This window comes from Carettochelys insculpta, chromosome 3, assembly GCF_033958435.1.
Source record: "Carettochelys insculpta isolate YL-2023 chromosome 3, ASM3395843v1, whole genome shotgun sequence".
In the NCBI taxonomy this organism is placed as follows: domain Eukaryota; kingdom Metazoa; phylum Chordata; order Testudines; family Carettochelyidae; genus Carettochelys; species Carettochelys insculpta.
The window spans coordinates 32,911,722-32,936,680 of NC_134139.1; the positions used below are offsets into that span (position 1 = coordinate 32,911,722).

The 24,959-nt window shown below is 40.3% G+C and overlaps 1 protein-coding gene across 1 annotated transcript; it reads right to left on the reverse strand.

Moving 5' to 3' along the window:
• Nucleotides 1–1,851: 1,851 nt before the first annotated feature.
• On the reverse strand, nucleotides 1,852–20,003 carry PRPH2 (peripherin 2). The gene is made up of 3 exons (XM_074988530.1): nucleotides 19,423–20,003; nucleotides 15,498–15,744; nucleotides 1,852–2,088 (listed from the first exon to the last, which is right to left on the reverse strand). Exons 1-3 carry the CDS (start codon nucleotides 20,001–20,003, stop codon nucleotides 1,852–1,854), a joined length of 1,065 nt encoding a protein of 354 aa, XP_074844631.1.
• Nucleotides 20,004–24,959: the final 4,956 nt, after the last annotated feature.

Consider the following 24,959-nt stretch of genomic DNA (forward strand, 5'->3'; position numbering starts at 1 on the left):
AGTTCAATGCTAGCCCCTTTGCTGATGTTTGAAGGTCTAGAAAACATGAGTGCTGAGGGAAAATCAAAAGAATTAGTTTTGTTTAGGCAGGACAAGAAAAAACTAAGAAGGGACATAACAGCTTTCAAGTACCTAAAAGGCTGTTAGAAGGAGGAAAAAATATTATTCTCCTTAACCTCTGATGATAGGACAAGAAGCAATGGGTGTAAATTTCAGCATGGGAGGTTTAGGTTGGGTGATTAAGGACAGGGATAAATTGGCTAGGGAGGTTGTGGAATCTCCATCATTGGAGATGTCTAGGAGCAGATTAGACAAACATCTGTCAGGTTGGTCTAGATGGTGCTTGGTCCTGCCAAGAGTGCAGGGGACTGGAGTTGATGACCTCTTGAGGTTCCTTCCAATTCTACGATTCTATGATGCTTGAAAATGGTAACTATATTACTACAATATGAGTCAAGCTAGGTTTTGTCTGCTGTGGTTTGTCTCTTTGGCTGGACTTGTTGAGCAGTTGTGCAAATAACTATTCCAACTATCCCTTTGCAAGAGCCCATACACCACAGCAAATTCATTTCATGCTTTATTCTAACTTCTTAGAGCCTTACTTCTTTTTTGGCTTGCTCCATATTTTGAGTAGTATACCATATGGCCAAAATGCACCTAGAAGTAAGTCTCTGACAAAGAATTAATAGGATGCTAAAAAAAGAGAAAATTGAGGTTCTCATCTTTTTCAGTGTGGTAAGTGGTAAAGGAGACCATAATCTGGCAAACTACTCTCTTCTCAGATTGAATTGGTCTCATTTTTCCCAGGGGTCTAAGTACAGGTTGGGGTGAATGGGGTGTACAGGTTAATCCATTTTTCTACTGGTGGGCAAATAGAATGGATTTGTAAATAACTTGGAAAGCACCTGTAAAGCATCAAGTGTTAATTTCCAAGGTGCCGTTTTTTGTTACAAGTTGGTTGTCATGAATTCTCTGGAGGAAGAGTGTAGGATTCATATTTTTAAACATATGTACAGAATAACCTTAGCTGGCATAAACTGGCTTGATTTCACCCATCTGAGGAGTCCTGAACCCTTTGCTAACTTAAATATAAAATTCAACATGGTATTTACCATACCCATTCAGGATATATAGCTGAAAATATCTGAGAAACAGCAAGCATAGGTTATTTTCACATCAGTTTCACTGTTCTATTTAATTACCATTTTTACACTGCATAAATTCTCAGTACAGTTTTGTCTTCTGTTCATCTTGTCAACATGTAAGAAAATACCATCTCTTAGCATATTTAATAAGCATCATGTTGCATGAAAGATTGTAATAACAGCACGTAACCTAAAAGTTACATACACGTCTGAAAATCTTGCCTTCATGTTTATTTTTTAAAGATTTCATTGCACAAAATATTGACCTGTTTGCCTTTTAACTTTAAACATTAAAGTATGTTGCTCAAATAAATTTGTAAACTTGAGTGAAAAACAATTAACTTTTCAAATTCCCTTTTAAAATTACTAAAAAAAATATGGAAAGGACCAAAATGTCATGTCAGCCAATTAAAAAAATTCTTTTGAATTCTCACAGTTATGTAGATATGTGTGGACACAACTGTACCCAACAAGTGAGTATGGAGCCTTAAAACCGTAATTCTGGTCATTTCCCATAGAAGTTATGGACACCATGTACACTCACTATGGAGACAGGTATTATCCCAAAGTGCACCAGATAGCATACTTCCACTTATAAAAATAGTATGTAGAACTGTATACTTCTGATGGTTTATGTATTTTTCTAAAGTACGTATTCACAATTCTCAGTTTTTCATTTCTTTGAAGTCCACCTCAGTCAAGGAGTTCAACTGACCGTTGAGATGGCTGGAGTCTTTCCACCTTCTTCGCCTTCAGCCCCTTCAGCACCTGCATCCACCTGATTGAACTTACCAATCTTTTTCAAACTTTCTAATGTGGATTTGAAAGTGTCTTTCAGGCTGTGCTCTAGGAGCCACCCCTCACTTTCGCATTCGGGATCCTCCGGATTTGCGATGCTTTCGAGAGAGGTGTGCAAAAGACGCAAACCAACCATCACAGACACCTGCGTGGGATGCATTGGAAAGGGCAATGAAATGCAGTAGATCCCTTTTACCAACGCGCACGCATACAGATGAATAGTTTCATCCTCTAGTACCGTAAAAGTCATTCTCAACCTGTGAATTGTCTCCTGAGCTCTGACACATGAGCAGCACTCTGCTTTCTCTATCTGTATCTCATGTAATGCCAGGGAAGTGCCAGGCCCAGGAACACTGTATGACAGGCTAATGGATCAGAAACAGGAGGCAGAATGGCATGGCAAGGAATGGGAAGAAGAGTAAAGACCCCCAAGGAGTGAGGAGAGGGAATGAGGACCTAGAAGGAGAAATTGCATTGTATAGAATCAGGAGGAACCATATAATAACCACCATGTGATAACCACATAGTCACCATCCATGATTTTACTATATGGCTCCCAGATGGTGGTGACTAGAGTTCCCTATAAACTGTGGGGCTTGTGCAGCCTCTCAGGAGTGACTGAAGTGCTGCCCAGCTGATTAGCAGAATGCCTACTGCTAGACTTTTTGCTGCTTCTGGTGGTGCACATTTGCACATGCCTCAGTGCACACACAATTATTCCACACATGAATGGAAGACATTAGAAGGCATGGTGGTGATACAGAATTCTGCCAAAGGAACACTCAGAATCATGAAGCAGATCTTGCACCATATCCAGCTGCACAGTGATGGGCTTTTTTGTATGTCTGTGATGCAGCCTGTTGTAACAATGATTCTCCATCTCAGCAGATGCTGTGGAGTATAGCTTTTCCAAAGCCATTTAAATGGTAAGTGCTATGTTTCTGCATTAGACCGGAATAAAACTTTCATGGGCAGCACTAGCTTTAATACCTGGAGTCTATTTTAACTACACATAAATGCGCATTTTCACACTGATCTCAATGTCTTTGGCAAGTATATTACTATAATCCAGGAGATGATCCTGAACAAAAACCTGGTCATGAAGGACCCTGGTGGGTTTAGTGTATCATCATCAGCTACTCCTTTTATAGTTCTGTTTTCTTTCTATATTTAGAAAGATAAAAGCAAGCCCAGTATATTTGTCACAGTTGAAACCTGAAACAAAATTATTTGGGTAAAATATTTATCATTTCCAGAAGCCTGCATCATACATTGTGGGAGGTGGGTTAACACCACTGATGCCTTTGGAGCAACCCACTAGGCCTTGACTCTGCCTTCAGTCAATACGACAGTTTTTAAGATTTCTCCTGTCTCCTAACACGGTTCTGACCTGCTCAGCTTCCTGCTGTGTCATCTTTTATGAAGACAATGGAGCTGTCTGGGAAGAAGGAAGTTCTACCTCTAGACAAGCCAACTTTATTTAACATAATAGAAGAACAGGTGGGCTAAAAACAGGAAGAGAGTGAATTTAGATATGAGGTAAAAACAAGATCTAGTCCACTTATTTACAATTTCATGGCATTTGTTGGGTAAGAGGATCCATTATTCTGTCCAAATTCCAACCAAGGTGACTGCACTGTCTTCCTAAAGTCCCTTGCAGTTTCAAATGAGTACAGTATTCCTCATCACTTCTTATCTGAAACCGTTGTATTGTGTTAGTGTAGGCAGTGACAATCACATTTCATCCAAATGGCCATATTTCACTAAAGGGATTTTTTTCTCTGTCTACAGCAGGGGTGAGCAATGTGTGTGGGGGGCACCCTTGGAGAAGCATGACATTTCATATGTAGGGGCGCAGCACAATCAGCTGCTGGATCTTAGGCTCATCTATCTCATTAAAATGATGAAATAAGTTTTATATATGTGCATTCTCATTAACAGGTTAATAAAGTGTTTACATTCTGCATACTTATTTCCTTACACATGCGGAAAGTTTTTTTTTATATGAACATAACCAAAATTTCCATTGGTTTGGATTACATTCGGTAGGTGTGGGGGGGAAGGGGCTGCTAATTGCTGGGATGAAAAATGGGGCCCAGCATAACAAGGGTCTCAATATGGAATATGGTCTCAATATGCTCAACCTGGGTCTACAGGACAGTTGTGACTTTGTTGATTTGAACTAGAAGTAGGGAAGAGTTGTGAAATTTCAAATGTATGTGATGGGGTGCTGCAGATCTGTGATTCCGGTTTACCCTCTTGAAATAAGTTGCAAAATTCATATCCACATTTTGGACATCCCTAAATATTGGGTGCTAACTTCTGGAGGGTCTGTCAGACTGTCTGATCTTAAGCATCCCCAACATGAGGGTTATCGTAGAATATTGTTTCTAAATCTTCGGTTAAATAAGACTGTCTTTGGTTGGCCATCAATTCCACCTCGTAAATGCTGCAGGCAATTTGTCTCCAATTATTCAAGAACAGAAAGGCAGAAACATCTAACACAAACAGATGTCCATGCTACCCCATGTATTTCCATCATCAAGATCAGCTGAAAAAAAGGCTGTACGCTATGAGCACTTCTCATCTCCTCTTTGGAATGGGACTACACAACAAAGGTGATGCAAGAGTCAATGCCTCCTACAAATGCTTCCAGGGCCTGCTTGTGAAAACCACAGAGTGTTTTCTCATGAATTCACAAAGTAAGAGCTTTAGCAACTGACACCACTTTATACCAAGATATAAGTGAACATTAATTTAAACAAATAATTCTTAGACGTTAACAGATTTCTGTCAATCTTGAGGTCAATCCTTCCAATTTTGGATCCGGTTCTCCCACTCTGACTTAGTGCCATTGACATCAACAGTTTACTGCTGTTATTAATGGTTTATAAGAATGGACCCACAATGTGGCCTTCATATAAATGTACAGCAAGTAATTTGCACTGTACTATTCAACTGCTCATTACCACAATCTCTTTTATGGCTGGCTCATAAGCATTTCCACCATTTTGCAGCATATGTAGTTCTCAACTGCTCTGAATTGTTTTGATAGGGCTTTGGAGGCAGGGGTCTCAGCTCATGTAACTGAACAGCCTCAGACGAGGTTCCCTATTATATTCCCCAGTTTAAACCTCTCTTTTTTAAGACAATCACACTTTGTGGTTTTAAAGCTCTGGTGGTAGAATTATGAGCCCCAGTACATCTCTCTCATCTGGACTGAGAGTGACTCGCAAAAAAGCGAAGTAACGTGCATCTCCTCCTGCGGCTGAGCCCACTTTTTCCACTACAGTTCCAGGTTCTGACTGTCTCAGGAGCTGGAGGTTAATGGTTCAGACGTGAAGTGGGATGGCCTGTGTGATGGCACAGATCAATATTCCATCTATCATCAAGCTGAAAATTATTCGATAAATTATATGCCCATATCTACCATACAAGAGCTTTTGTAGAGCACCCATTAATTATACAGCAAGGTGCTAAACAGAACAGTTCCTTGAGGGGCTTTACACACCCACTTATCGGTTCTGTCATCAAGGGGTGTCTTAAACTGGAACTTTCATTTACCAGTATTAGTTAAAACACTCTCCTCTGCCCCCACCTTGTCACTAGTGCTCTGAAGCACATGCAATATGGAGACCAGAGCACCTTTGCCTCCTCAGTTCCTTCCAGCTGTGCATCCGGATGGATGTAAAACTTCCCAGTTTCTGTGGGGCTGGAGCCTCTCTCTCCTTAGCTAGTTAGTGATAGCTTTGGTAGTGTAGTTAGTGTCTCTTCCCAGTTCTGGATAATGACTGAATCAGAGAAACAGAAAAAGCCAGCATTCAAGCAGTGCAGTTCCTGGCGAGTACCTTCTTGGCATCAGACAACTATATACAGTGCCTCTAAATATCTGGCAGAAGAATACACACCTTCTGGGTGTTGCATTTATTGGAGCCTTCATGGGTAGGAAGATTTTTTTTTTTTTTGTAGCCCCTCATCCTCCCCATGAAGGACGCTGTTGAGGCTAGGCCTTCTGGATCTGATCATTCCCCAGATGAGACAAGTCTCAGCTCCTGGGGCTTCCAGTGGCTCCAAGTAGCTGCCTGTTTGGGCCAGATTTGGTACCTGAAACTCCCTCAGTCCTGTCCCAAAGGCTAACAGTTTGGAATCAAGGGCCATGTGATTGGTTTGACTGCCCCAGTTCTGGAACTGAGGTTGAGAAATTATGGGAACGCCTTCACCAGTGCCAAGCCTCACTATTATTCGATCATGACAGAATCCCTGTGGCCATGAGACCAGAGTCTGTTCCTGCTTCTACTTCTTGGATCCAGGATGAGTCAGAATGGTGTGTCAGAACCAGGGCTGCCACCACTTATGGTTCTGGCTGTTATGGTTCAAAAGAGAAGGGCAAAACCACCATTGTTGGCTCCCCAGCATCAGAGTTGTAACAGCCTTCCAATTCTGACAAGTAGTCATGGTTCTTCATCCAGCTTCAGTAGCAAAGGAGATGGATTTGTGTAACACGTCAGATCAAATGTCATCCAAATCTTCGGAACTGCTGACTTTTTGTGCTCCAGTCTAGGCTTGGTTCTGCAAAACTCTACCACTGTTGCAGCTCACACTCATTTTAACTCTGGTTCATGCATTAGATCTAAGCATGAAATGTATGGTTTCTAAAAGGAGGCATGCTTCCCCAGTTCCGAGGTCGTCATATTCTTCTGTTATGAAAAAGAGGCCAGAAGATGTCATATGTCTGTTGCCAGAATATCTGATCTTTCCTCCCCCTGCTATTGCTACCCTGTTTCCACAAAATTGTGTCACCAAGCATGCCTTTGGATCTGCTGTTGTCCTCAGTGTATTCTGTCTCAGAACCAGAACAGGATCCCTTTCAACTGCCTCCTGTAAGCATGTTCCCCTACTCTAATTATTGGGGAGACTGGCAGTTCTGAGGCCAGTAGTCCTATTCAGGACCACCCCAGGAATTGAGTCATCCTCCATGTGGATGGAGAGATAATGTTTCATCTGCAAAGGATCCAGCAGTCCAGATGTCCTCAGCTCTGATGCCTCCTGATTTGTTGACATTAAACAGTGATCCTGTTTTCTGAGGAAGATGAGGTATAGCCCCACTCTTTACACAAGAATATTTGCAAATGGACTGTGAACCTGGTTTATCATCTCCTCCCCTCCCAATGACCCTATGTAGTTTTCATGATTTGATGGAGTATAGCTCTTCTTAAAATTTGAAATGCCTGTGAAAGAAACTTATCTGGTGTTTAATATCCTTGGTGCTTCTTCAAAGAGCAGACTATCCATACCTATTTTGGATGCTTTGGATGCTTTACATCTGGTTAAATCTGTGTGCACCATGCCTGGTCCTTGTTGACCTGTTTCTAAGAAAGCTCACAAGCTGTATCAGATGTCCTCTGAAGGATTCTCCTGCTTTCATACGCATCCTCATTCACTGGTGGTGGCTGCTGACAAAAGGGAAAATATGGACAACCACACTCCACCTGTCTGGCCAGGAGAGCTAAAACTTGATCACAGGGATAAATGTGTTCTTTTTGTCACCCTTTGGTATTACAATGAAGAATTCTCAGGTGGTCATGGCTTGCTACCAATTTCATTAACTGGAGAAGAGCACATTGTTTTTACAAGCCTTATTGGATGACAGAGGAAGGCTGGCAAATGACATTTTAATGGAGAACCAAAAATGTAGCCAAGCATTCCCCCTATGGCCTCTTTTATTGCTTCAGACTCTGCTGCCAGGACATTGGTGTCTGTTGTGACAATGAGTGGCTTTGTTCATCCTCCCTAGATCTAGCTACTAAGCGTAAGCCAGAAGAAATTTTCTTTGAAAAGGGAGGATCTTTGCAGTGATGAAGAGACAGCAGATCTGTTGAAAAAAACTAAATGATATGAGAGAGACTATCCACCTTCTAGGTTGTTTACCTCTGTTAGAAGGAGGCCTTCTACTCCTTTGTGGTACGAGAGACAGTAATATCCTCTCTTCCTCTTTTCATTCAATCAGAAATGTCAATAATATCAGCAGCATTCCATCTTCCAGAGTCAACACTGAAAACAACAGTTTGAAGCCAACATCTACATCTAAAAAACCTGCTTCCCTTCAGTGTCTTTGTGGCAGAACAAGCCTCAGTTTTGATAAGATGATCAGGAGTCAAGAAGCAGCAAATCAGGAGCATATTTCTCTAGGGTCAAAGTAGTTTGCATTATTGATGCCTCAAGGCAAGGTACATAGGATTTATGGATACTGGAGATTAACCTTACAGCTTGAAAGACTTCCAGTTCTTCCTACCCTTCCCTCTTCAAACACCCATCCCATGGGACTGTTCCTGCAGAAGTAGAGAAGTTGCTTGTGGTAAGACCATTTTGAGGTGGTCCCCAAAGGCCTGAGGAGTCAGGGCTTTTAATGTCTGGTGAGGAGAAATGAGGAAAGGTTTTGTCTGATACCACACCTAAGAAACCCCTGAACAAGTACATCTGGAAGTTTTGGTCCCATAGAACTTTTGCTGCCAATCATGTGTCGGTTTGTAACATTTGATTTACAGGATGCATATTTTCATACATCAATTCATCACAATCATTACAAATGTCTTTGATTTGTGGTGAATAAATGCCATTTTCAGTACAAGGTGCTCACATCTGGTCTCTATCTAAATCACCTGAGTTTCTACAAGGTTCCTGTCTCTGGTCATCACTCATCTAAGGAATCAGTATTTTTGTTTGTCTGTTTGGACAATTGGTTCGTGAAGGCTGCTGTACATAAAAACTTATTGCTTGACAAGCACTCGTCAACTCTTCAGGGTTCTTCTCCACCATGCTAAGTCAATTCCTGTCCTATGCAAGAGATTGTGTTTTTAGGCTCCTTGGCTATGTGGAGGGAGAGCCTATCAATTAAAAATTCAGTTGTTTCCAACATACAGAAAATTCTTCTGGGGGCTCATGGGTCTGACTGCAGCCTTTAGTGGTGGAATTATTTGCATGTCTGAGGATCAGACCTATGCAGGACTCCATATCTCATGTCTACATACCAGTTGGGACAGCCTTCATACCATACTAAGTCCCAAAATCTGTCTCCCTGGAATGGTGGTCTATCGCAGTCAATGTGCTCAGAGGTGTGCAGTTCAATCCCTTGGATCCATCTTAGATGGTGACTTCAGATGTGTCAAAGATTGTGGGGGGATGTATTTGGCAGTCGGAGAACATGGGTTTCACTGGGAGAGAGTCCCGCACATCAACAAGCTGAACTGAGAGCTCTTCATATGGCCCTTCCTGTTGTTCTTTCCTTGCCCGTGGTGATGGACAATATACTGTTAATGTATTACATCAACAAGCAGTGGACTGCTCACTCTGCTTTCTCGTATGCAGGGACTAAGTCTCTGGAACTGGTCATTCAGTCACTATGACTGGCTTGTAGTCCTAAATTTAGCTTGGAAAAACTAGGGTAGTCACAGATCATACCAGCAGAGACAGCTCGCAGATGCATGAATGTTCCCTAAAGGATCAGCTGCTTCTGACCATATTCCCTAGGGGTTGACGAGAGGTAGACCTGTTTGCAATGAGGTCCAACAGAAAGTGTCACCTCTTCTCTTCCAGAGTAGAGAGGGATAGCCTATCCTTGTGAGATGCCTTCCTTCTGCTCTGGGGAAAGGGTTTGATATTTGCCTTTCCTCCCTTTCCAGACCCAGAAATTAATGAGATGGCAACATCAGGACTGTGCAAGAATTATTTTCATGCCCTTTGGCTCGTACATTTCAGGAATGGTTTACTAATCTCCTGAAAAGGTCCAGTGGAGTCTTTATGCATCTTCTGCCTACAGGCTACTGTACCAACAGGCAGCCAAGATCTTTCACTTGGACATGTAGTCTCCTTACCTGATGGTGTGGGCAATCTGACCTTGACTCTGCTCTTGAGCTGTCATTTTCTTTGTGCAGGACATGCTAATTCGCTCTAGAAAATTGTCTCCTAGAAGCTGTTGAAACATAAAATGAACCAAAATTCCAGGCGTGGATGATGGGAAAACTTGATTCCCATGTATATGCTTCCATTCTTCCTGTTTTGGAATACTGAATGTACTTAAAATCTCAAGAGTTAGTCAATTCAGCTTTAAAAATTCATTGGCATTTATCTCAGTGTCATCATACTTTAGTTAATAGTAGCTTGCTGTATGTTGATTTGTGAAAAAGTTTATCATATTTATATTCACCTGTTAGAGATCCCGTTGCCTTTTAGTATCTCATTTGGTGTGGGCCAGGTTCCTGAAATCACTCTTTGACCTGAGTGTTTTGCAGTTTTTATTATTGCTATCATAGTGGCCAGGAGAGGAAGAGAACTGAATGTCCTTATGACTGATCCACCTTTCGTTTCTTTCTGTAAGGCCAAGGTACTGCTCAGGCCTGACACTAGGCTATTTCCTAAAGTGATGTCTGAGTTCAACATCAGACAATTAATTAGCTATATCACCCTTAAACTGCATTCCAATGGGATTACTGATCTCCTCTTGGCCATGTGTAAACATTTGTGATACGTATGAGTTTTATTAGTCCCTTTGGGGTTCTGGATAGTGAACCAGTGTTAACTTTCTGCAGATCCCTTGGAGGGATGCCTGCAGCCACCCCTTGACTGACTTTCTTCCCCTTTACAAAGTTCTGAGTTGCTAATAACAGACTTTAATCTGGTCAATGTATATGTGAGACTGACAGGTAAGAGTAAGCCCAATTTTAATCAATGGGGTCATTTTAGACTCTTTGTAAAAGTGCTAGGAGTAAGCCGACTGTATTGGGATAGCAGACCTTCTTTAGCTGCCAGAGACTCCACTTCACTGATCCATGCCTTTTAGGCCTCTGGGATGTGTTGCATATAGACTATCTTTAAAAGTCACTGGGAGGCTCCATCCAAATGTTTGAATATCTCCATTTCAGGGTTAATCTTCAGAGAATTAGGTCATGAGATTTAATGGGCAAAACCCATGAAAGCTTATGACCTAATACATTTGTTAGTTCTAAAGTGCCACAGGACTGATTGTTGTTTGTGAAGCTACTGACTAACATGGCTACCCCTCTGAGACTGTCCTCCAGAGCATATCACGAATGCTTCAACTTTTCCATTTATCTTCTAGTTTCTTCAGAGTCCAGTTCTAAACATTGGGTTTACTCTTCTACCAGGCATGAGGCCATTCTGAGAAGCCACCTTGCACTCTGAGCCAATGCGGAGCTGAGATCCAGGTTTATCTCTTCTTATTGTCTGTTTTCTGAGAGTCTTGGATATCCATTGAGCAACTGCTCCTGGTAATCTTAAGTGTGCATTCCCTGGACAGTCCTTAACTCTGGAACTTGCTTTCTGTACTGGTTAAAAGAGATCATCAGAGCTTGCATCAGCTTACCATTAGAAGTAAAGACCAGCTGTTCATTTGGGCTTTATCCTGAAGCAGATTAGCCAGAAAGTGGTTTGAACTTTGTTTGTTTGTTTTTTGTTACACTGAAGATTATAAATTATGCAGAGTCTAAATTTCTGTAAGGCAGAGGCAATATTTTAACATTATAGAGGATATGGTGTGTTGTGTTTTTATACAGAGGAGCTTTGTTTACAATTTATTCACTCTTTGCTTTTAATGTTTCCCATAGAAGCTTGAAATTAAATGATTTTTACAGTACTTGATAATGGTTCTAAAGACAGGTTGGAGTCAATGTCTCTTATCCTTTTATTCCTCTCAATATCACTGATACATTGTGAGGGAATGTGCACAGCTCTGAAAATCTGGAATGGTACTTACTAGTTGGGTGCTGTTGCAGTGCCCTAATTTGAGCTCTCGGTATTTCCAGATATGAAGTAAAACAGGGGAGCTGTGATGGAGTTTTTTATTTCGCTTCTCAGCCACCCCAAGTGGATGAACATAAAATGGGAGAAGTAGCTTTTGTGAAGGGAAATCACGCCTCACCAATCCACTAGAATTCTTTGAGGGTGTGAACAAATATGGACAATGGTAACCTAGTTGATATAGTGAAGCTGCACTTTCCAAAAGCCTTAGACAAGACCCCTTACCAACAGCTCATAAGCAAGCTAAACAGTCATGGGATAAGAGGGAAAGTCCTCTTAGGGCTCAGAAACTGGTTAAAAGACAGGAACAAAAGGATAGGAATAAATAGTCAGTTTTTCCCAATTAAGAGGAGTAAATAGAGTCCTCTCGGCTATGTACAGTGAAATATTCATAAATGATCTGGAAGACGGGGTGAACAGTGAAATGGCAAAGGTTGCAGATGATACAAACTTTCTCAAGATAATTACATTCAAAGATGACTGAGTTTCCAAGGCAATTTCATTAAACTTGATGATTAGGTGACAAAATGATAGGTGAAATTCATTGTGAAGTGCAAAGTAATGTACATTGGAAAACATTATCCCAACTCTACATACTTTAGTAACCATTAGAAAAGGGATATGTAAGACAGTAACTATCCTCATGTCACTATATAAATCCATGATATTCCTGCATCTTGAATAATCAGTGCAGTTCTGGCTACCCCATTTCAAAAAAGATAATGGAACTGGAAAAGATTCAGAGAAGGGCAATGAAAATGATTAGGGGTGTGGAACAGCTTCTGTACGTGGGGAAAAATGAAGACACTGAGACAGGTCAGTTTAGAAAAGAGACATCTGGGGAGTGGGGGGGAATATAATAGAGGTCTGTAAAATCATAAGTACTGTGGAGAAAGTGAGTAGAGAAGTATTATTTACCCCCTCATGTAACTGAAGAACTGGGGGTACCCAATGAAGTTAATAGGCTGCCCTCTTAACAAAAGAACAGAAAAAAGTACTTCACACAACATGCAGTCAACCTGTGGAACTCGTTCCTGTGGGATGTTGCAAAGGTGAAAATTGATTCAGAAAGAATTAGATGTGTTCATGGAAGATAGATCCATCAATGACTATTTGCCATAGTCCTCAGGGATGCTACCCAAGCTTTGGGTGTACTGAATCCTCTAACGTCAGGAGCTGGGACACGATGATAGAGGATGGATCCCTCACTAATCACCCTGTTCTGTTCATTTCCTCTGAAGCATCAGGCCTGGTCTACTGTCAGACAGGATACTGGGAAATATGGACCATTGGTCTGACATAGTGTGACTCTTTTTATTTAGAATTTGAACGCTAATGCCCCCATTCAATTTCAGTTTGTAGACAGGCTGAATTTTCACCTAAACCCAGCAGTTAGTGTCCCTTTAGTACTGTTAACTCAGTGTAGTTTTCTTATTTAATACTGACGTGAATGGGAAGAAAGAACTGACATACTATTGTATGTATTAGTGATTGTTTCTTTCAAGGGCCCTCTGAAATGGTAGCCTTCCCTCTGCTAATCAGGGAGACAATCCTAAATCTGATTCCTTCATCTGGTTTGACAGGGACTGGTCCGTACCATCCTGCCCTTGATAGCAGAAGGAACTCAAGACCCAAATCTAGATCCTTTGCTCTGACACTACAACCATCAGACTAGCCACACATCAGGTCCAACCTTTAAAACAAATATTTCACCATGTTTCCTTTTCTGTGACTATATGATAAGTCTCATGATGCTTGGTGTTTTTGAGGAGCCTCACTTCTGGCATCCTCCACTTGCATGAAAACCACAATACAATTTTTTTAAAAAATAATCCATCCTTATTGCTACAGAAAAGAGCTTGAAAATGTGTCTTGAGTGCACCCTGAAGATTAGGAAAGCAAAAAAAAAAAAAAACCAAAAAAGTTTTCCATTTCATTATTTAAGTCACCTTTTAAGATTTTTTTGAGGTCTGATTCATGATTCAGTTTACATTTGATTAGCATTACCTGATGGTCTGCTCCTCAGTCCTGCAGCTGCCTGTTTTCAAATACAACTGTATAAATAAGAAACTTATTTCCATTCCCCTGTTTGCACAATCTCTTCTCTTTAGTTTTCCATAAATATGCTAGTTGATATTGATAGTTTTTGTGAAAATGTATAATTTTGGGGAAAATCAACTGTGGTTGGTAATTGTTCATTTAAATCCCTCCCCACACTCCCCCCCCCCCCCCCCCCCCCCCGCAAAAACGCTGCATATTCTGCTTTTCTTTTGGGTATGCAAGTGATTTCTAGAGGTAGGAAGGAAGCTGAAGGTTTCAGTTGTATTTACCAGTATGAAGGAAATTCAGCCTTTTAGACAGGAAGTAAAATAGAGAGGAAGCTGCACAGCCATACTTTATATTAAGGATGTAACCTGTCTTTGATTTGTATTTATTTCAATTAAAGTAACTGCATCACCACAACATACTTAAAATGGCTGCTCTCTGCTAGCAGCAGCCATTTTAGGTATACTGCAAAGTATGCTCCTCATATTTCTATCTGAATTACACCTCTCCCTCCCTCCTGCTACCCTGGCTGATGCTGTACCCATTTCTTCATGCCAGCTCCATCCAGAGTCATATGATGTGTTGATGGTGATCACATTCAGTACTCATAAATACTGTAATCGCTCAGTAAGCATTTGCCCAAATGCAGAAAACATCCTCCTCTCACACTGTACAGAATGTAGCTACAAAACAAAACTCTATCGGGCATGGTGGCCAGGAATAATTACAATGTGCTGTTTTTTAGACAGCTAAGCAATCTGTATTAGGATTTTTAAAACAGAATGGAAATAAATTCCTGTTTTACATTTAGCTAATTCAATGACCCTGTCCTTTATCCCCCAAGGCGTTTGGCAAAATTAGCCAGAAGCCTAAACAAAAACCCAGGACCTGAACATCACTGGACTTAGTGGTGTTTGGATTCTGAACCTGCTCCAGATTCAAATGTTAGGACTCAAATGTCCAAATTCATTGCTTCACTGAATTTTACCCTTGTTTTCTGCTCCAAAATACACCAGCTCTCTCTCTTTCTCACACACACACACAGGCACACACACACAGGCACACGCCCATGCAGATATATATATTTTTCTCGAACTGCATTTTGTATTGAAGCAGAGATGAACATCTGGTCCATTTGTCTTTGAGGATTTGTGCAGAAGCATCTTCCATGATACCTCAGTACCTGTGCTCTCTGTTGGTTGGCTAGTTCCGATGCACAGCATTAAATGCTATGGGCCACACAGGCCTGCCGATGGGGGTGGGGAAGTGAGGAGTGGAGATAGGCAAAGGAGGCAGCTGTCCTGGGTCCCACCAATTCAAAAGGGCTTGGCACTCCTGGCTGTTGCTGTGGTTACTGGGGCAGTAGCTGTAGCCAGAGCCTCAGCCACTTTTAACTGCTGCTGGAGCCCTGCATGGTGTGCTCTGGGTGGCACTGAGAGCTTGTTGCCCTAGCCCTGCCCCTTCCAGGAGCACAAAGCACCTCCCACCTTGCCCAGGGCCCCAGTGAGTCTATTGGCTCCCCTGAAGCCACACAAGTATTAACTATTATTTTAGACTTCCCACCCATAGACTGGTGGATTATGTGTGTTAAATTAGAGGTACATGTTTTCAATGGGTAACAACACGGGGTATCTCTGCAATCACCATTCTAATGAAACAGACATTGCTGGAGAAACTGCCATGTCAGCATGTTACCTCAAAAAGCCAGACAAAGAGGACAACACCCCCCATGGAGCTCATCATGCTGCTGTAGTAGTGAAGAAGTGCCTCCCTGCAGCCACGGTTCCACAGGTTGAGCTCCTCTGTTTGGTAGTCGTAGCTGTAGTGAGCCGAGTTGTTAGTGACTTGGTACTGGATGCAGGGTCTTGGGGAGCTAGGATTGCAGCAACTGAAGGGGACTCCATCAACCAAGTACCTTCCATCCACGTTGCTTTTAATGCGACTATGGACAGCAGAAGAAAGTTGTAAATACATATATTATACTCAGCTGAGTGAGAACTTTAATACATGAGTAAGAGGGAGCCAAAGGCAAAATGTGTTTTCCATGGTGTTTTAAGGTCATGCACTGTCTAAAGACTCCGCTTAAATCCTCCATATATTCACTCACATACACTTACCATGAAAAGCCTGAGCTTGTTTTTCCTCTTCACAAACCTAGATATCTGCTTTGCTGAATTAGCTTTTATAACCTTTACTCCATAATAGCAACATTCCATTTCGATTCCCTTCTCCAGTAATAAAGGAAGTTAAAACAATGTTAGAGACTGAGGTAAATTTTATGAGAGCCCATAGGAGAGGGTTATTGCCCTTCATGGCTATTGATAAACAGTTACTCTGTCTGCTATAACCAGCAAGACCACTAATCCAGCATCTTTTCTTTGACAGTGGACAATAACAGGACATAGTAATTAACTTTCACTAAAATTAACCAGGATTTAAAACAAGTGTGCTTTAGCACTGAGATGTTCAAGAATCCTGAAAGTCTGTGCAGGAACTACTAATGTGGTGTTGTCCATTTACAAATTCAGAAGTCATTAAAACAACCATTTTCTCTAATTATTTGTGCCTCAGTGTGCCCTGCTAGATATTTATAAAGCACCTCATCACTAAAATTTGTGCTCATTTCCACCAAAAATTGGGAAGGGCAAAGTACTGTGAAGGCTGGAACTCCACCAAACATCCCTTGCTTATCTAATATCTTAGAATCTGGTGCCCAGGTGAAACAGATTCTAACATGCAAAGTGTGCAAAAAAACTTTCTGAGAAATTTTAAAATCCTGAAACACCCTTCTATGTTATCTGCAGATATCAATAAGAGTTACATTGTCAAAGAAAACTAACAGCAAAATTAGTAGCAGCATGCACAAATGAATGGCTTGTAGGTGCAAAGCTTTGAAATCATAGCCCAAATATTTATGAATACCAAAGAGAATCCAGTTCTGAAAGTAGGATCTGTTCTAACTCCCATTGAAGTGAACATAAAGAATTCTGTTCATTTCAGTAGACTTTGAATTACATTTACACTGAAAAATCAGATGTTGTGGATGAAATTCTAGCTCTACCAGAATCAGTAGATTTGTGGTTGATTTCACTGAGGCCTGGATCTTGCTCTAGACACATATCCTGTGACTATACTAACTACGTCCTCCCACCAGCAATACACACCTCTGAATTAAAAATCAGAATTGAGTCCATAGACTTAATCAGATGGGTCGCTGATTTTATTTAAAAAAAAATTACTTTTCACCTTAGTTCTCAGCAGTGCTACAAGGAAATGAGAAGAGCTCATCTTATGGAGTAGGATTCTCCACCCCCTCATTTTTTAAACACAGAATAATCCAATTTTCTATCAGTGCGTTGCTCTTCTGTTGTGGATGGATTGTGTTACATCTTACAACTCTTCAGCTAATACTATCAGGGTGAACAGCTCATTATGCTTTCAAGTAGTTATTTATATCTAAAGGCATTTTCTGCAACTCAGAGTGCTCCTACCTTAAAGAAAAATTGTGTCTTTGTACTAATGATATAGTCCAAAATCCTACTGCATAATAGGTAAGAGTGTGTCGTCAAGAGTTTCAAAAACCAGCCAAAATAGTAAGCAAGTAGAGGTATGGTTCATGTAAAAATATTTGAAAAATAAATCACTTCAGTCATTTAAAGTTACATAAATTATTTTAAAAAGACTTTCTGGCTTAATGTATACCGTGTGCAGCAGTAAAACATTGTAACAGTTACATGTTAGTGAAAATTCCTAGGCTACTTTTCTTAGCTATTTTACTTGGCAAAGATATTGCTAGCTGCTCCCGCTATGTTTTTTTAATGCAAAAATTAAGTGGTTTGCGTTTTTTGGAGTGGAATGTATATATCTGAATTGATTTGGAGATTAAGGCCTTGCTGTACGCTGACCTCCAAGCTATTAAGGTTTTTCTGTTCAATAATCTGTTCCGATTTCTATGAAATACTGATCCCATATCAGGCCAACAGGAACTGAACAGCAGTGCGTCATATATGTTTATTGAAATTTCAAGGACATTTATTTTTTAAAAGAAAAACAGCAAACATTAAGGGCTGGGTGATTTTAGTTTTAATTTAGTCTGAAGTATCAGCAAAGTCTGAAACAAATTAATATCAAGAAAAAAATCCACTACAGCATTAGGGCCATTGCTGTGTCCTCATTTCATATTCTTGGCATGATCTTATGGCACCTTTTACCAAAATTCAGTAGTGCTATGACAATTTGCCCCAGCTGAAGGTTTGCATGCTGTATCAGACATGTAATACTGGGAACTCCAGAGAACTGTGTTCTAATCCTAGCTCTGCCAGTGACTTGCCATGTGTCCTTTAGCAAGTCACTTAATCTCCATCATCTGCAGGTAGGGACAATTCATCAACATTTTAAAGCATCCACACAAAAAGATGACTAGTTGAAAGTACTATACTAAACTAAAAGGAGCACAAAGATGATTAGTTGTTAGTACTATATTAAACTTAAAGGAAAAGCACAGAATCCCAAAGGACAACAGGTAATAGCCCAGCATTGTAGAGAATAAAATAATCCATTTAGGGATTTTAAAAAGATGAAAAATTCTGAAGGAATAAACAACCTTGTAGTTTTGATTTACAAAAAAAACACAAAAACAAAAAAAAACCCCACCAAAACAAAAAAAAAAACCCCACCAAAACAAAAAATGAAAACCAAAACAACTTAACACTAAAGGAAATAACACGCTTCATTTTGCTTTCATGAAGTAGTAACACAAAGCCAGAGTCTAAATGTCCCATCAGTTCTTCGAGACAGGTTTCTTTTCAATACTGGTATTCAATGGAAAGTCTCTTCAGGAGAGAAAGAGTTGAATACTTTGTTATTCATGCACTTGATTTTTTGGAGCTATCACAAAATGACTGGGTTTATGTTGCAGAAGAACTCAAATATAAACATTGATTTCACTGTATATACACACAGACAGAAATATTTCTATAGATTACAAAAGTACATTTAATGTAGAAATGCTGTCTGAGACCTTGACAATTTGATTTAACAATATCTATTTTGTATAGTTTGACATGTGATGTTGACTATTTGTGTTAAAAAGGGTTAACTTTCTGAGAAAAGCATCTGTGATTAATCATTGTCTGACATCCCTGCATAATTTCCTGCAACTGGTCAATTTTAAAAATGGTTAAAACCCACAAATCTGTGCAGTTGTGACAATTTAATACCATAACCATGCTTAAAAATAACTGATATCAAAGTTGTAAAACAAAAAAGAATAAGTTCTCCCAAGCCTAAATACACAAAAGGAAACCATGTTGAATGGTAAAAGAAACAATGTTTCTTACATGGCCCTTTAATGTTTAAGGCTGTACAAGAAGAAGATGACCTCTTAGAGTATTACATTTTTATGTTCTGGGTAATGTGGGGTGAATGTCATGAGATAAAGTAATCTGTTTGAGACTTTGGAATACTGGTCTCCTGACTGAAGCTATAAATGAAGAGAAAACCTATCCTAACCAAAAGTAGCGTAACAACTTCGTAGTTCCATCTCTGTTTCAATGTAGATTTTTAGTGAGATGGATTTAATAATGATAAGATGTAATATAAATTACATTAAACAACTTACTCTTTCACTTCTTTGGAGCCAAAATCCAGATATCTGTTGCTGATCCACTGAATCTCAAACCAGTCTCTGAAACCATTATTTCCACAGCACCTGAACTCAATTTGGAGCATGTCAATTGTCTTCTTCATGAAGCATCTTCCTGGGGTATCGGTATCCCTGTAGAACTTCATGCCATTTTTTAGCCCATGTGCTAATGTTGTCTCCAGAGAGCCCCTCATGAGAAAGCAAACCAGAGCAACGAAAAAAATGAAGATGTTAAAAAAGAAACACAACACCAGGTAAGGTTTCAGCAAAGGCTTCCACTTCACAAATTTAGTGGGATCTAGAGAATCGTAGCAAATTTTGCCAGCAAGAGCATTGAAGGCGCAGGATAATATACCCATCAATATCAAAGAATTGGGCACAAAATGGCTTTCAGAATTGTCCATCACTTCACTTCGCTTCCGGAGCTCAATTTTGAGAAACAATCCCATGCTAAAAACAATGATTCCTGCGAACACCGAAAACCAGTTCATGAGCCATAGTCCCTGAGCCAATTTTACTCTTTTCTTCTGGCTGAATTTGACTTTTAGTAGTGCCATCTTTGTAATATTGGATATTGAAAGACTCCACAGTATTAATCCTTTTCTTTAAAGTGAGCAAATTTAGCAAGAACTATTCAGACCTTTAAAAAGACACTGTGTGGCATACTTTTAAGTGAGCCATTTTTTGGTCTGTCCATCTTGAGCTCCCTAACCTAGCACTCAGCAAGCAAAGACCAGAAGTTTTGAATTAACAATTGCACATTAATTGATATAATTTGCAAATAGCTCTTACACCTATTTCTGGCGGCACCTTCCAAGCAAAAGAGAAACAGTCTCAAAGTTTCAAAGGAGTTGATCTGGATCTACAAGACGTCATTCTAATACCTTTAATCAGTTTGATCCAATTTGGAGAAATCTCTGCTAACAGATGAGCAGTGGAAATAATCCCTCATTTTACTAGTTAGTGGATTTGTGCCTTCATATGACAGGTTACATTGTACTACAATGTCAGAGCCCAGAGCTATAAAGAGATGCTTGTTACCAGATGAATGTAAGTCCAAGATAAAAAGCTATGTCTAAAAGAAAAGTATTTTGTATATGACAATGTGAGTTGCATCTACAGCTAGAAACACTGTTCTAGTACCTAAGCCTTCTCTGTTCACCCTAGATGGCCTATGTGCTTTGGACGTGGTCAAGGGTATTATTTTCAGTAACTGAAAAATTTAGGCTTGTGCAAGCCCTGAAAGAAAGTAAATAACTAGCTTTGAGAAGATAGAAAAGAGCACTATCAAATGCAGTCACTTTTTTCGTTTGGGTCATGAGCAGTTTATTGGCTAACTGTGATGGGCCAAGATTTATCAAGGCAGCATGAAAAATAATTGCATTCAGTGGAGTTACTGCAGCAATGAATTTGGCCAGCTGATTAAGAAGGGAATCTCTGCTTCAGCGTCACTAGTTAATACATAAGAGATGCTATTTTAGTCCTAGATACTCTTTTTAGAGAATTTTAAGGAGTATACAGAGTGCAATAGAGAATGCAGGAAGACTCACCTATTTTTTGTTTTGTGGACTAACTGTTGATACAGAGAGAGAACAGAAAGGGAGGTGGCTCACAAGGTTTGCTCACATAACATCATTGTGGTGACTACAGTATGCACTTACACCAAACAGCAACATTAGGAACGCATGCATATAGTTTTAACTGCCTTTTGTGCTATAAATAAACTTGGCAGAATTCAATTTTTTAAATTTCAATGGATATTTCATCACTATTATTTAAGCATTTTTTCTATTTATTTTCATCTAAATGTTCAAAGTTGTTGAAAATTACAGGCATTAGGCAATGACAGAGGTTAAGGTTCAAAAAGCTAAAGTTTTTTGATTATTAAAGCACAAATTGTCAACATCACATCAAAATATATGAAAGACAAAATTAAACAAGAATAAGTTCACAAACTACATTTTTCTTATTTTGCCTATCTGTAAATTTCAATGACTATTTATAGAATTACTGTACTTTTCCACAAGTTTGTTCGTGTGTGTGGTGAAATTGTAATTTATCATTTATTGAGTAAAAACTAATTCGTCCTAACTCTAGCTCATAAGTATGTAACTTTTTTCAAAAAGAGTCAGTAATAGTGACTCTTTTTCTCTTGGTTTCATTTCCCTCTCCACCTATTGTCATACTACAGGCATACAGGAAAACAAGATGACTTTTTATAAATACGTTAAAAGCAAGAGGATGACCAAGGTTAGGGTAGGCCCATTGCTCAGTGAGGAGGGAGAAACAGTAACAAGAAACTTGGAAATGGCAGAGATGACTAATGACTTCTTTGTTTTGGTCTTCACTGAGAAGTCTGAAGAAGGAATGCCTAACATAGTGAATGCTAGGGGGAAAGGGGTAGGTTTAGAAGATAAAATAAAACAAGAACAAGTTAAAAATCACTTAGGAAAGTTAGATGTCTGCAAGTCACCAGAGCCTGATGAAATGCATCCTAGAATACTCAAGGAGCTGATGGAGGAGGTATCTTTGGGAAATCATGGGAGCCAGGAGAGATTCCAGAAGACTGGAAAAGGGCAAATATAGTGCCCATGTATAAAAAGGAGAATAAGAACGCAGGAAACTACAGACCAGTCAGTTTAACTTCTGTGCCAGGAAAGATAATGGAACAAGTAATTAAGGAAATCATCTGCAAACACTTGGAAGGTGGTAAGCTGATAGGGAACAGCCAGCATGGATTTGCAAAGAACAAATCGTGTCAAACCAGTCTGATAGCTTTCTTTGATAGGATAATGAGCCTTGTGGATAAGGGAGAAGCAGTGGATGTGGTATACCTAGATTTTAATAGGGCATTTGATATGGTCTCACATGATATTCTTATCAATAAACCAGGCAAAGACAACTTAGATGGGGTTACTACAAAGTGAGTGCAAAACTGGCTGGATAACTGCACTCAGAGATCAGTTATTAATGGTTCTCAATCCTTCTAGAAAGGTATAACAAGTGGGTTTTTGCAGGGGTCTGTATGGGGACTGGTTCTATTCAATATCTTCATCAACGATTTAGATATTGGCATAGACAGTATGCTTATTAAGTTTGCAGATGATACCAAGCTAGGCGGGGTTGCCACTGCTTTGAAGGATAGGGTCAAAATTCAAAATGATCTGGACAAATTGGAGAAATGGTCTGAAGTAAACAGGATGAAGTTTAATAAAGACAAATGCAAAGTGCTCCACTTAGGAAGGAACAATCAATTTCACACATGCAGAATGGGAAGCGACTGCCTAGGAAGGAGTATGGTTGTGGCCAACCAAGCTCGGGTTCCCCAGAAACAAGGCTGCACCCAGAAGGCGAGTGCTATATTTGGTTTATTGAAAGCGTGCGACACCCGCGACGGGAGCCCTGGAGACGCCGCAGTCACCAGTGGGGGAAAACCCGACGCATCGGAGCTTCGCTTGAGGGGAGGCTCTGTAACAGGCCTCCTAACACTAGCTGATAAAGCTGAGCTCATTAACATAAGATTGCCTAAAATTGCCTATACATTCCTTATCACTATCTCTTGTGGCCTACTGCCAGCGTAGCCTTGAAGTCTTGGCAAGCGCAGCTTGTTCTGCAGCTGTTCCCATGGCAGTTATTTTTCAGCTTTTCACCTTGCACAGACTGGTCTGTTTAGATTCTCCTGAGGATTCACAGAGGGGTCGGACTGTACTCTCGACCGTTACAATGTCTTGTCGCACCCTACAATGGTAGAAAGGGAGGTAGGGGTTATAGTGGACCACAAGTTAAATATGAGTCAACAGTGTGATGCTGTTGCAAAAAAAGCAAACCTGATTCTGGGATGCATTAACAGGTGTGTTGTGAACAAGACACAAGAAGTCATTCTTCTGCTCTACTCTGCGCTGGTTAGGCCTCAGCTGGAGTATTGTGTCCAGTTCTGGGTGCTGCAAATTTCAAGAAAGACGTGGAGAAATTGGAAAGGGTCCAAAAAAAGAGCACCAAGAATGATCAAAGGTCTAGAGAACATGACCTATGAAGAAAGGCTGAAAGAATTAGGCTTGTTTAGTTTGGAAAAAAAAGAGGAAGGGGGGACACGATAGCGGTTCTCAAGTATTTAGAAGGGTGTCATGAGGGGGGAGAAAACTTGTTCTCCTTGGCTTCTGAGGATAGAACAAGAAGCAATGGGCTTAAACTGCAGCAAGGGAGGTTTAGGTGGGACATTAGGAAAAAGTTCCTAAGTGTCAGGGTGGTCAAGCACTGGAATAAATTGCCTAGGGAGGGTGTGGAATCTCCATCTCTGGAGATATTTAAGAACAGGTTAGATAAATGTCTCTCGGGGATGGTCTAGACAGTACTTGGTCCTGCCATGAGGGCAGGGGGCTGGGCACAATGACCTCTCATGGTCCCTTCCAGTCCCTAGCGTTCTATGATTCTATGATCCTTTGGCTTAGAAACAACCAAAAAAAAGACCAGCTTGTAAACCTCTGCAATAAAGAAAAGTGGACTAAGCAAACTGGAAAGAAGATGTGAGTTAAAAATAATAGAAAGGAAACTGCTCTGTATTGTACTAATATTTTAGATAATGCAATGTATTAGACCAGTGGTACTCAGGTTTGGGAACCAAATTAGCAATCAACATTGAAAAGATCCAGTCAGGGGAACCTATGGTTTCATTTACTATATCCTATATACTTATATTTAAACAATAGGATGGGAAATGTAATACATCATTCTCACAGCAAATTGAATCATCAAGTATTATTTTATCAACTGCAATTTATTTATAACATTATAAAAGCACCCTGATTGGGTAATATTTAAGGTACATCCTGTTTTAATATCATGAGCTGCAGGAGACATCTTAAAGAGCCACTTGCAGTCCAAGAGTTTGAGTTTGAGTATCAGTGTATTACACTCTAGAAGAATCACACTACAATAGTGCTCTGGTGGCCAAATGAACAGCTTTACAGACTTGTGCTGCCCTCAGTTTCTGAGGCGGAAAGCATAGATCATGTGATCTATGTGCATCCTCTAGTGGCTGACAACAGCATGGCTACAAGGAAAACCACCAGTGTAATGAGAAAGCGGTTCAAACATCTGTAATCCAGAATTATTTTAGTTAGCCGGATGACTACTTATCATGATGTGGCCAAGCTTCCCATGGTCCCATAAAGCTTTTTGACACCTACCAGTCCTGGCTCTCAGTGTTCTGTGCTGTTGTTTAGCTCTAATTTACCCCTGTCTTCAAAGAGCCCAGTAAGCAGTGGAAGTGTTGGTAATGTTGACCTCCTGCAGTCTGGCAAATTCTCTCATTTGGCACCGTGCGGTCCTGAGGGTGCCAAACTAGAGAGGTTCAACCTGTACTGAAGTTCTTCTGTTTCCGTTTGAAAGCATGGGAAATCAGAAATGATCTCAATTTGTGAGGAGTGTTTTATTCCACATGCTGACTGGGGGAGAAGAGAGGATTGAGTTGCCCTGGGCAGCAGTCCCTCTTTCTTTTTAATGTCCAAAGCTAA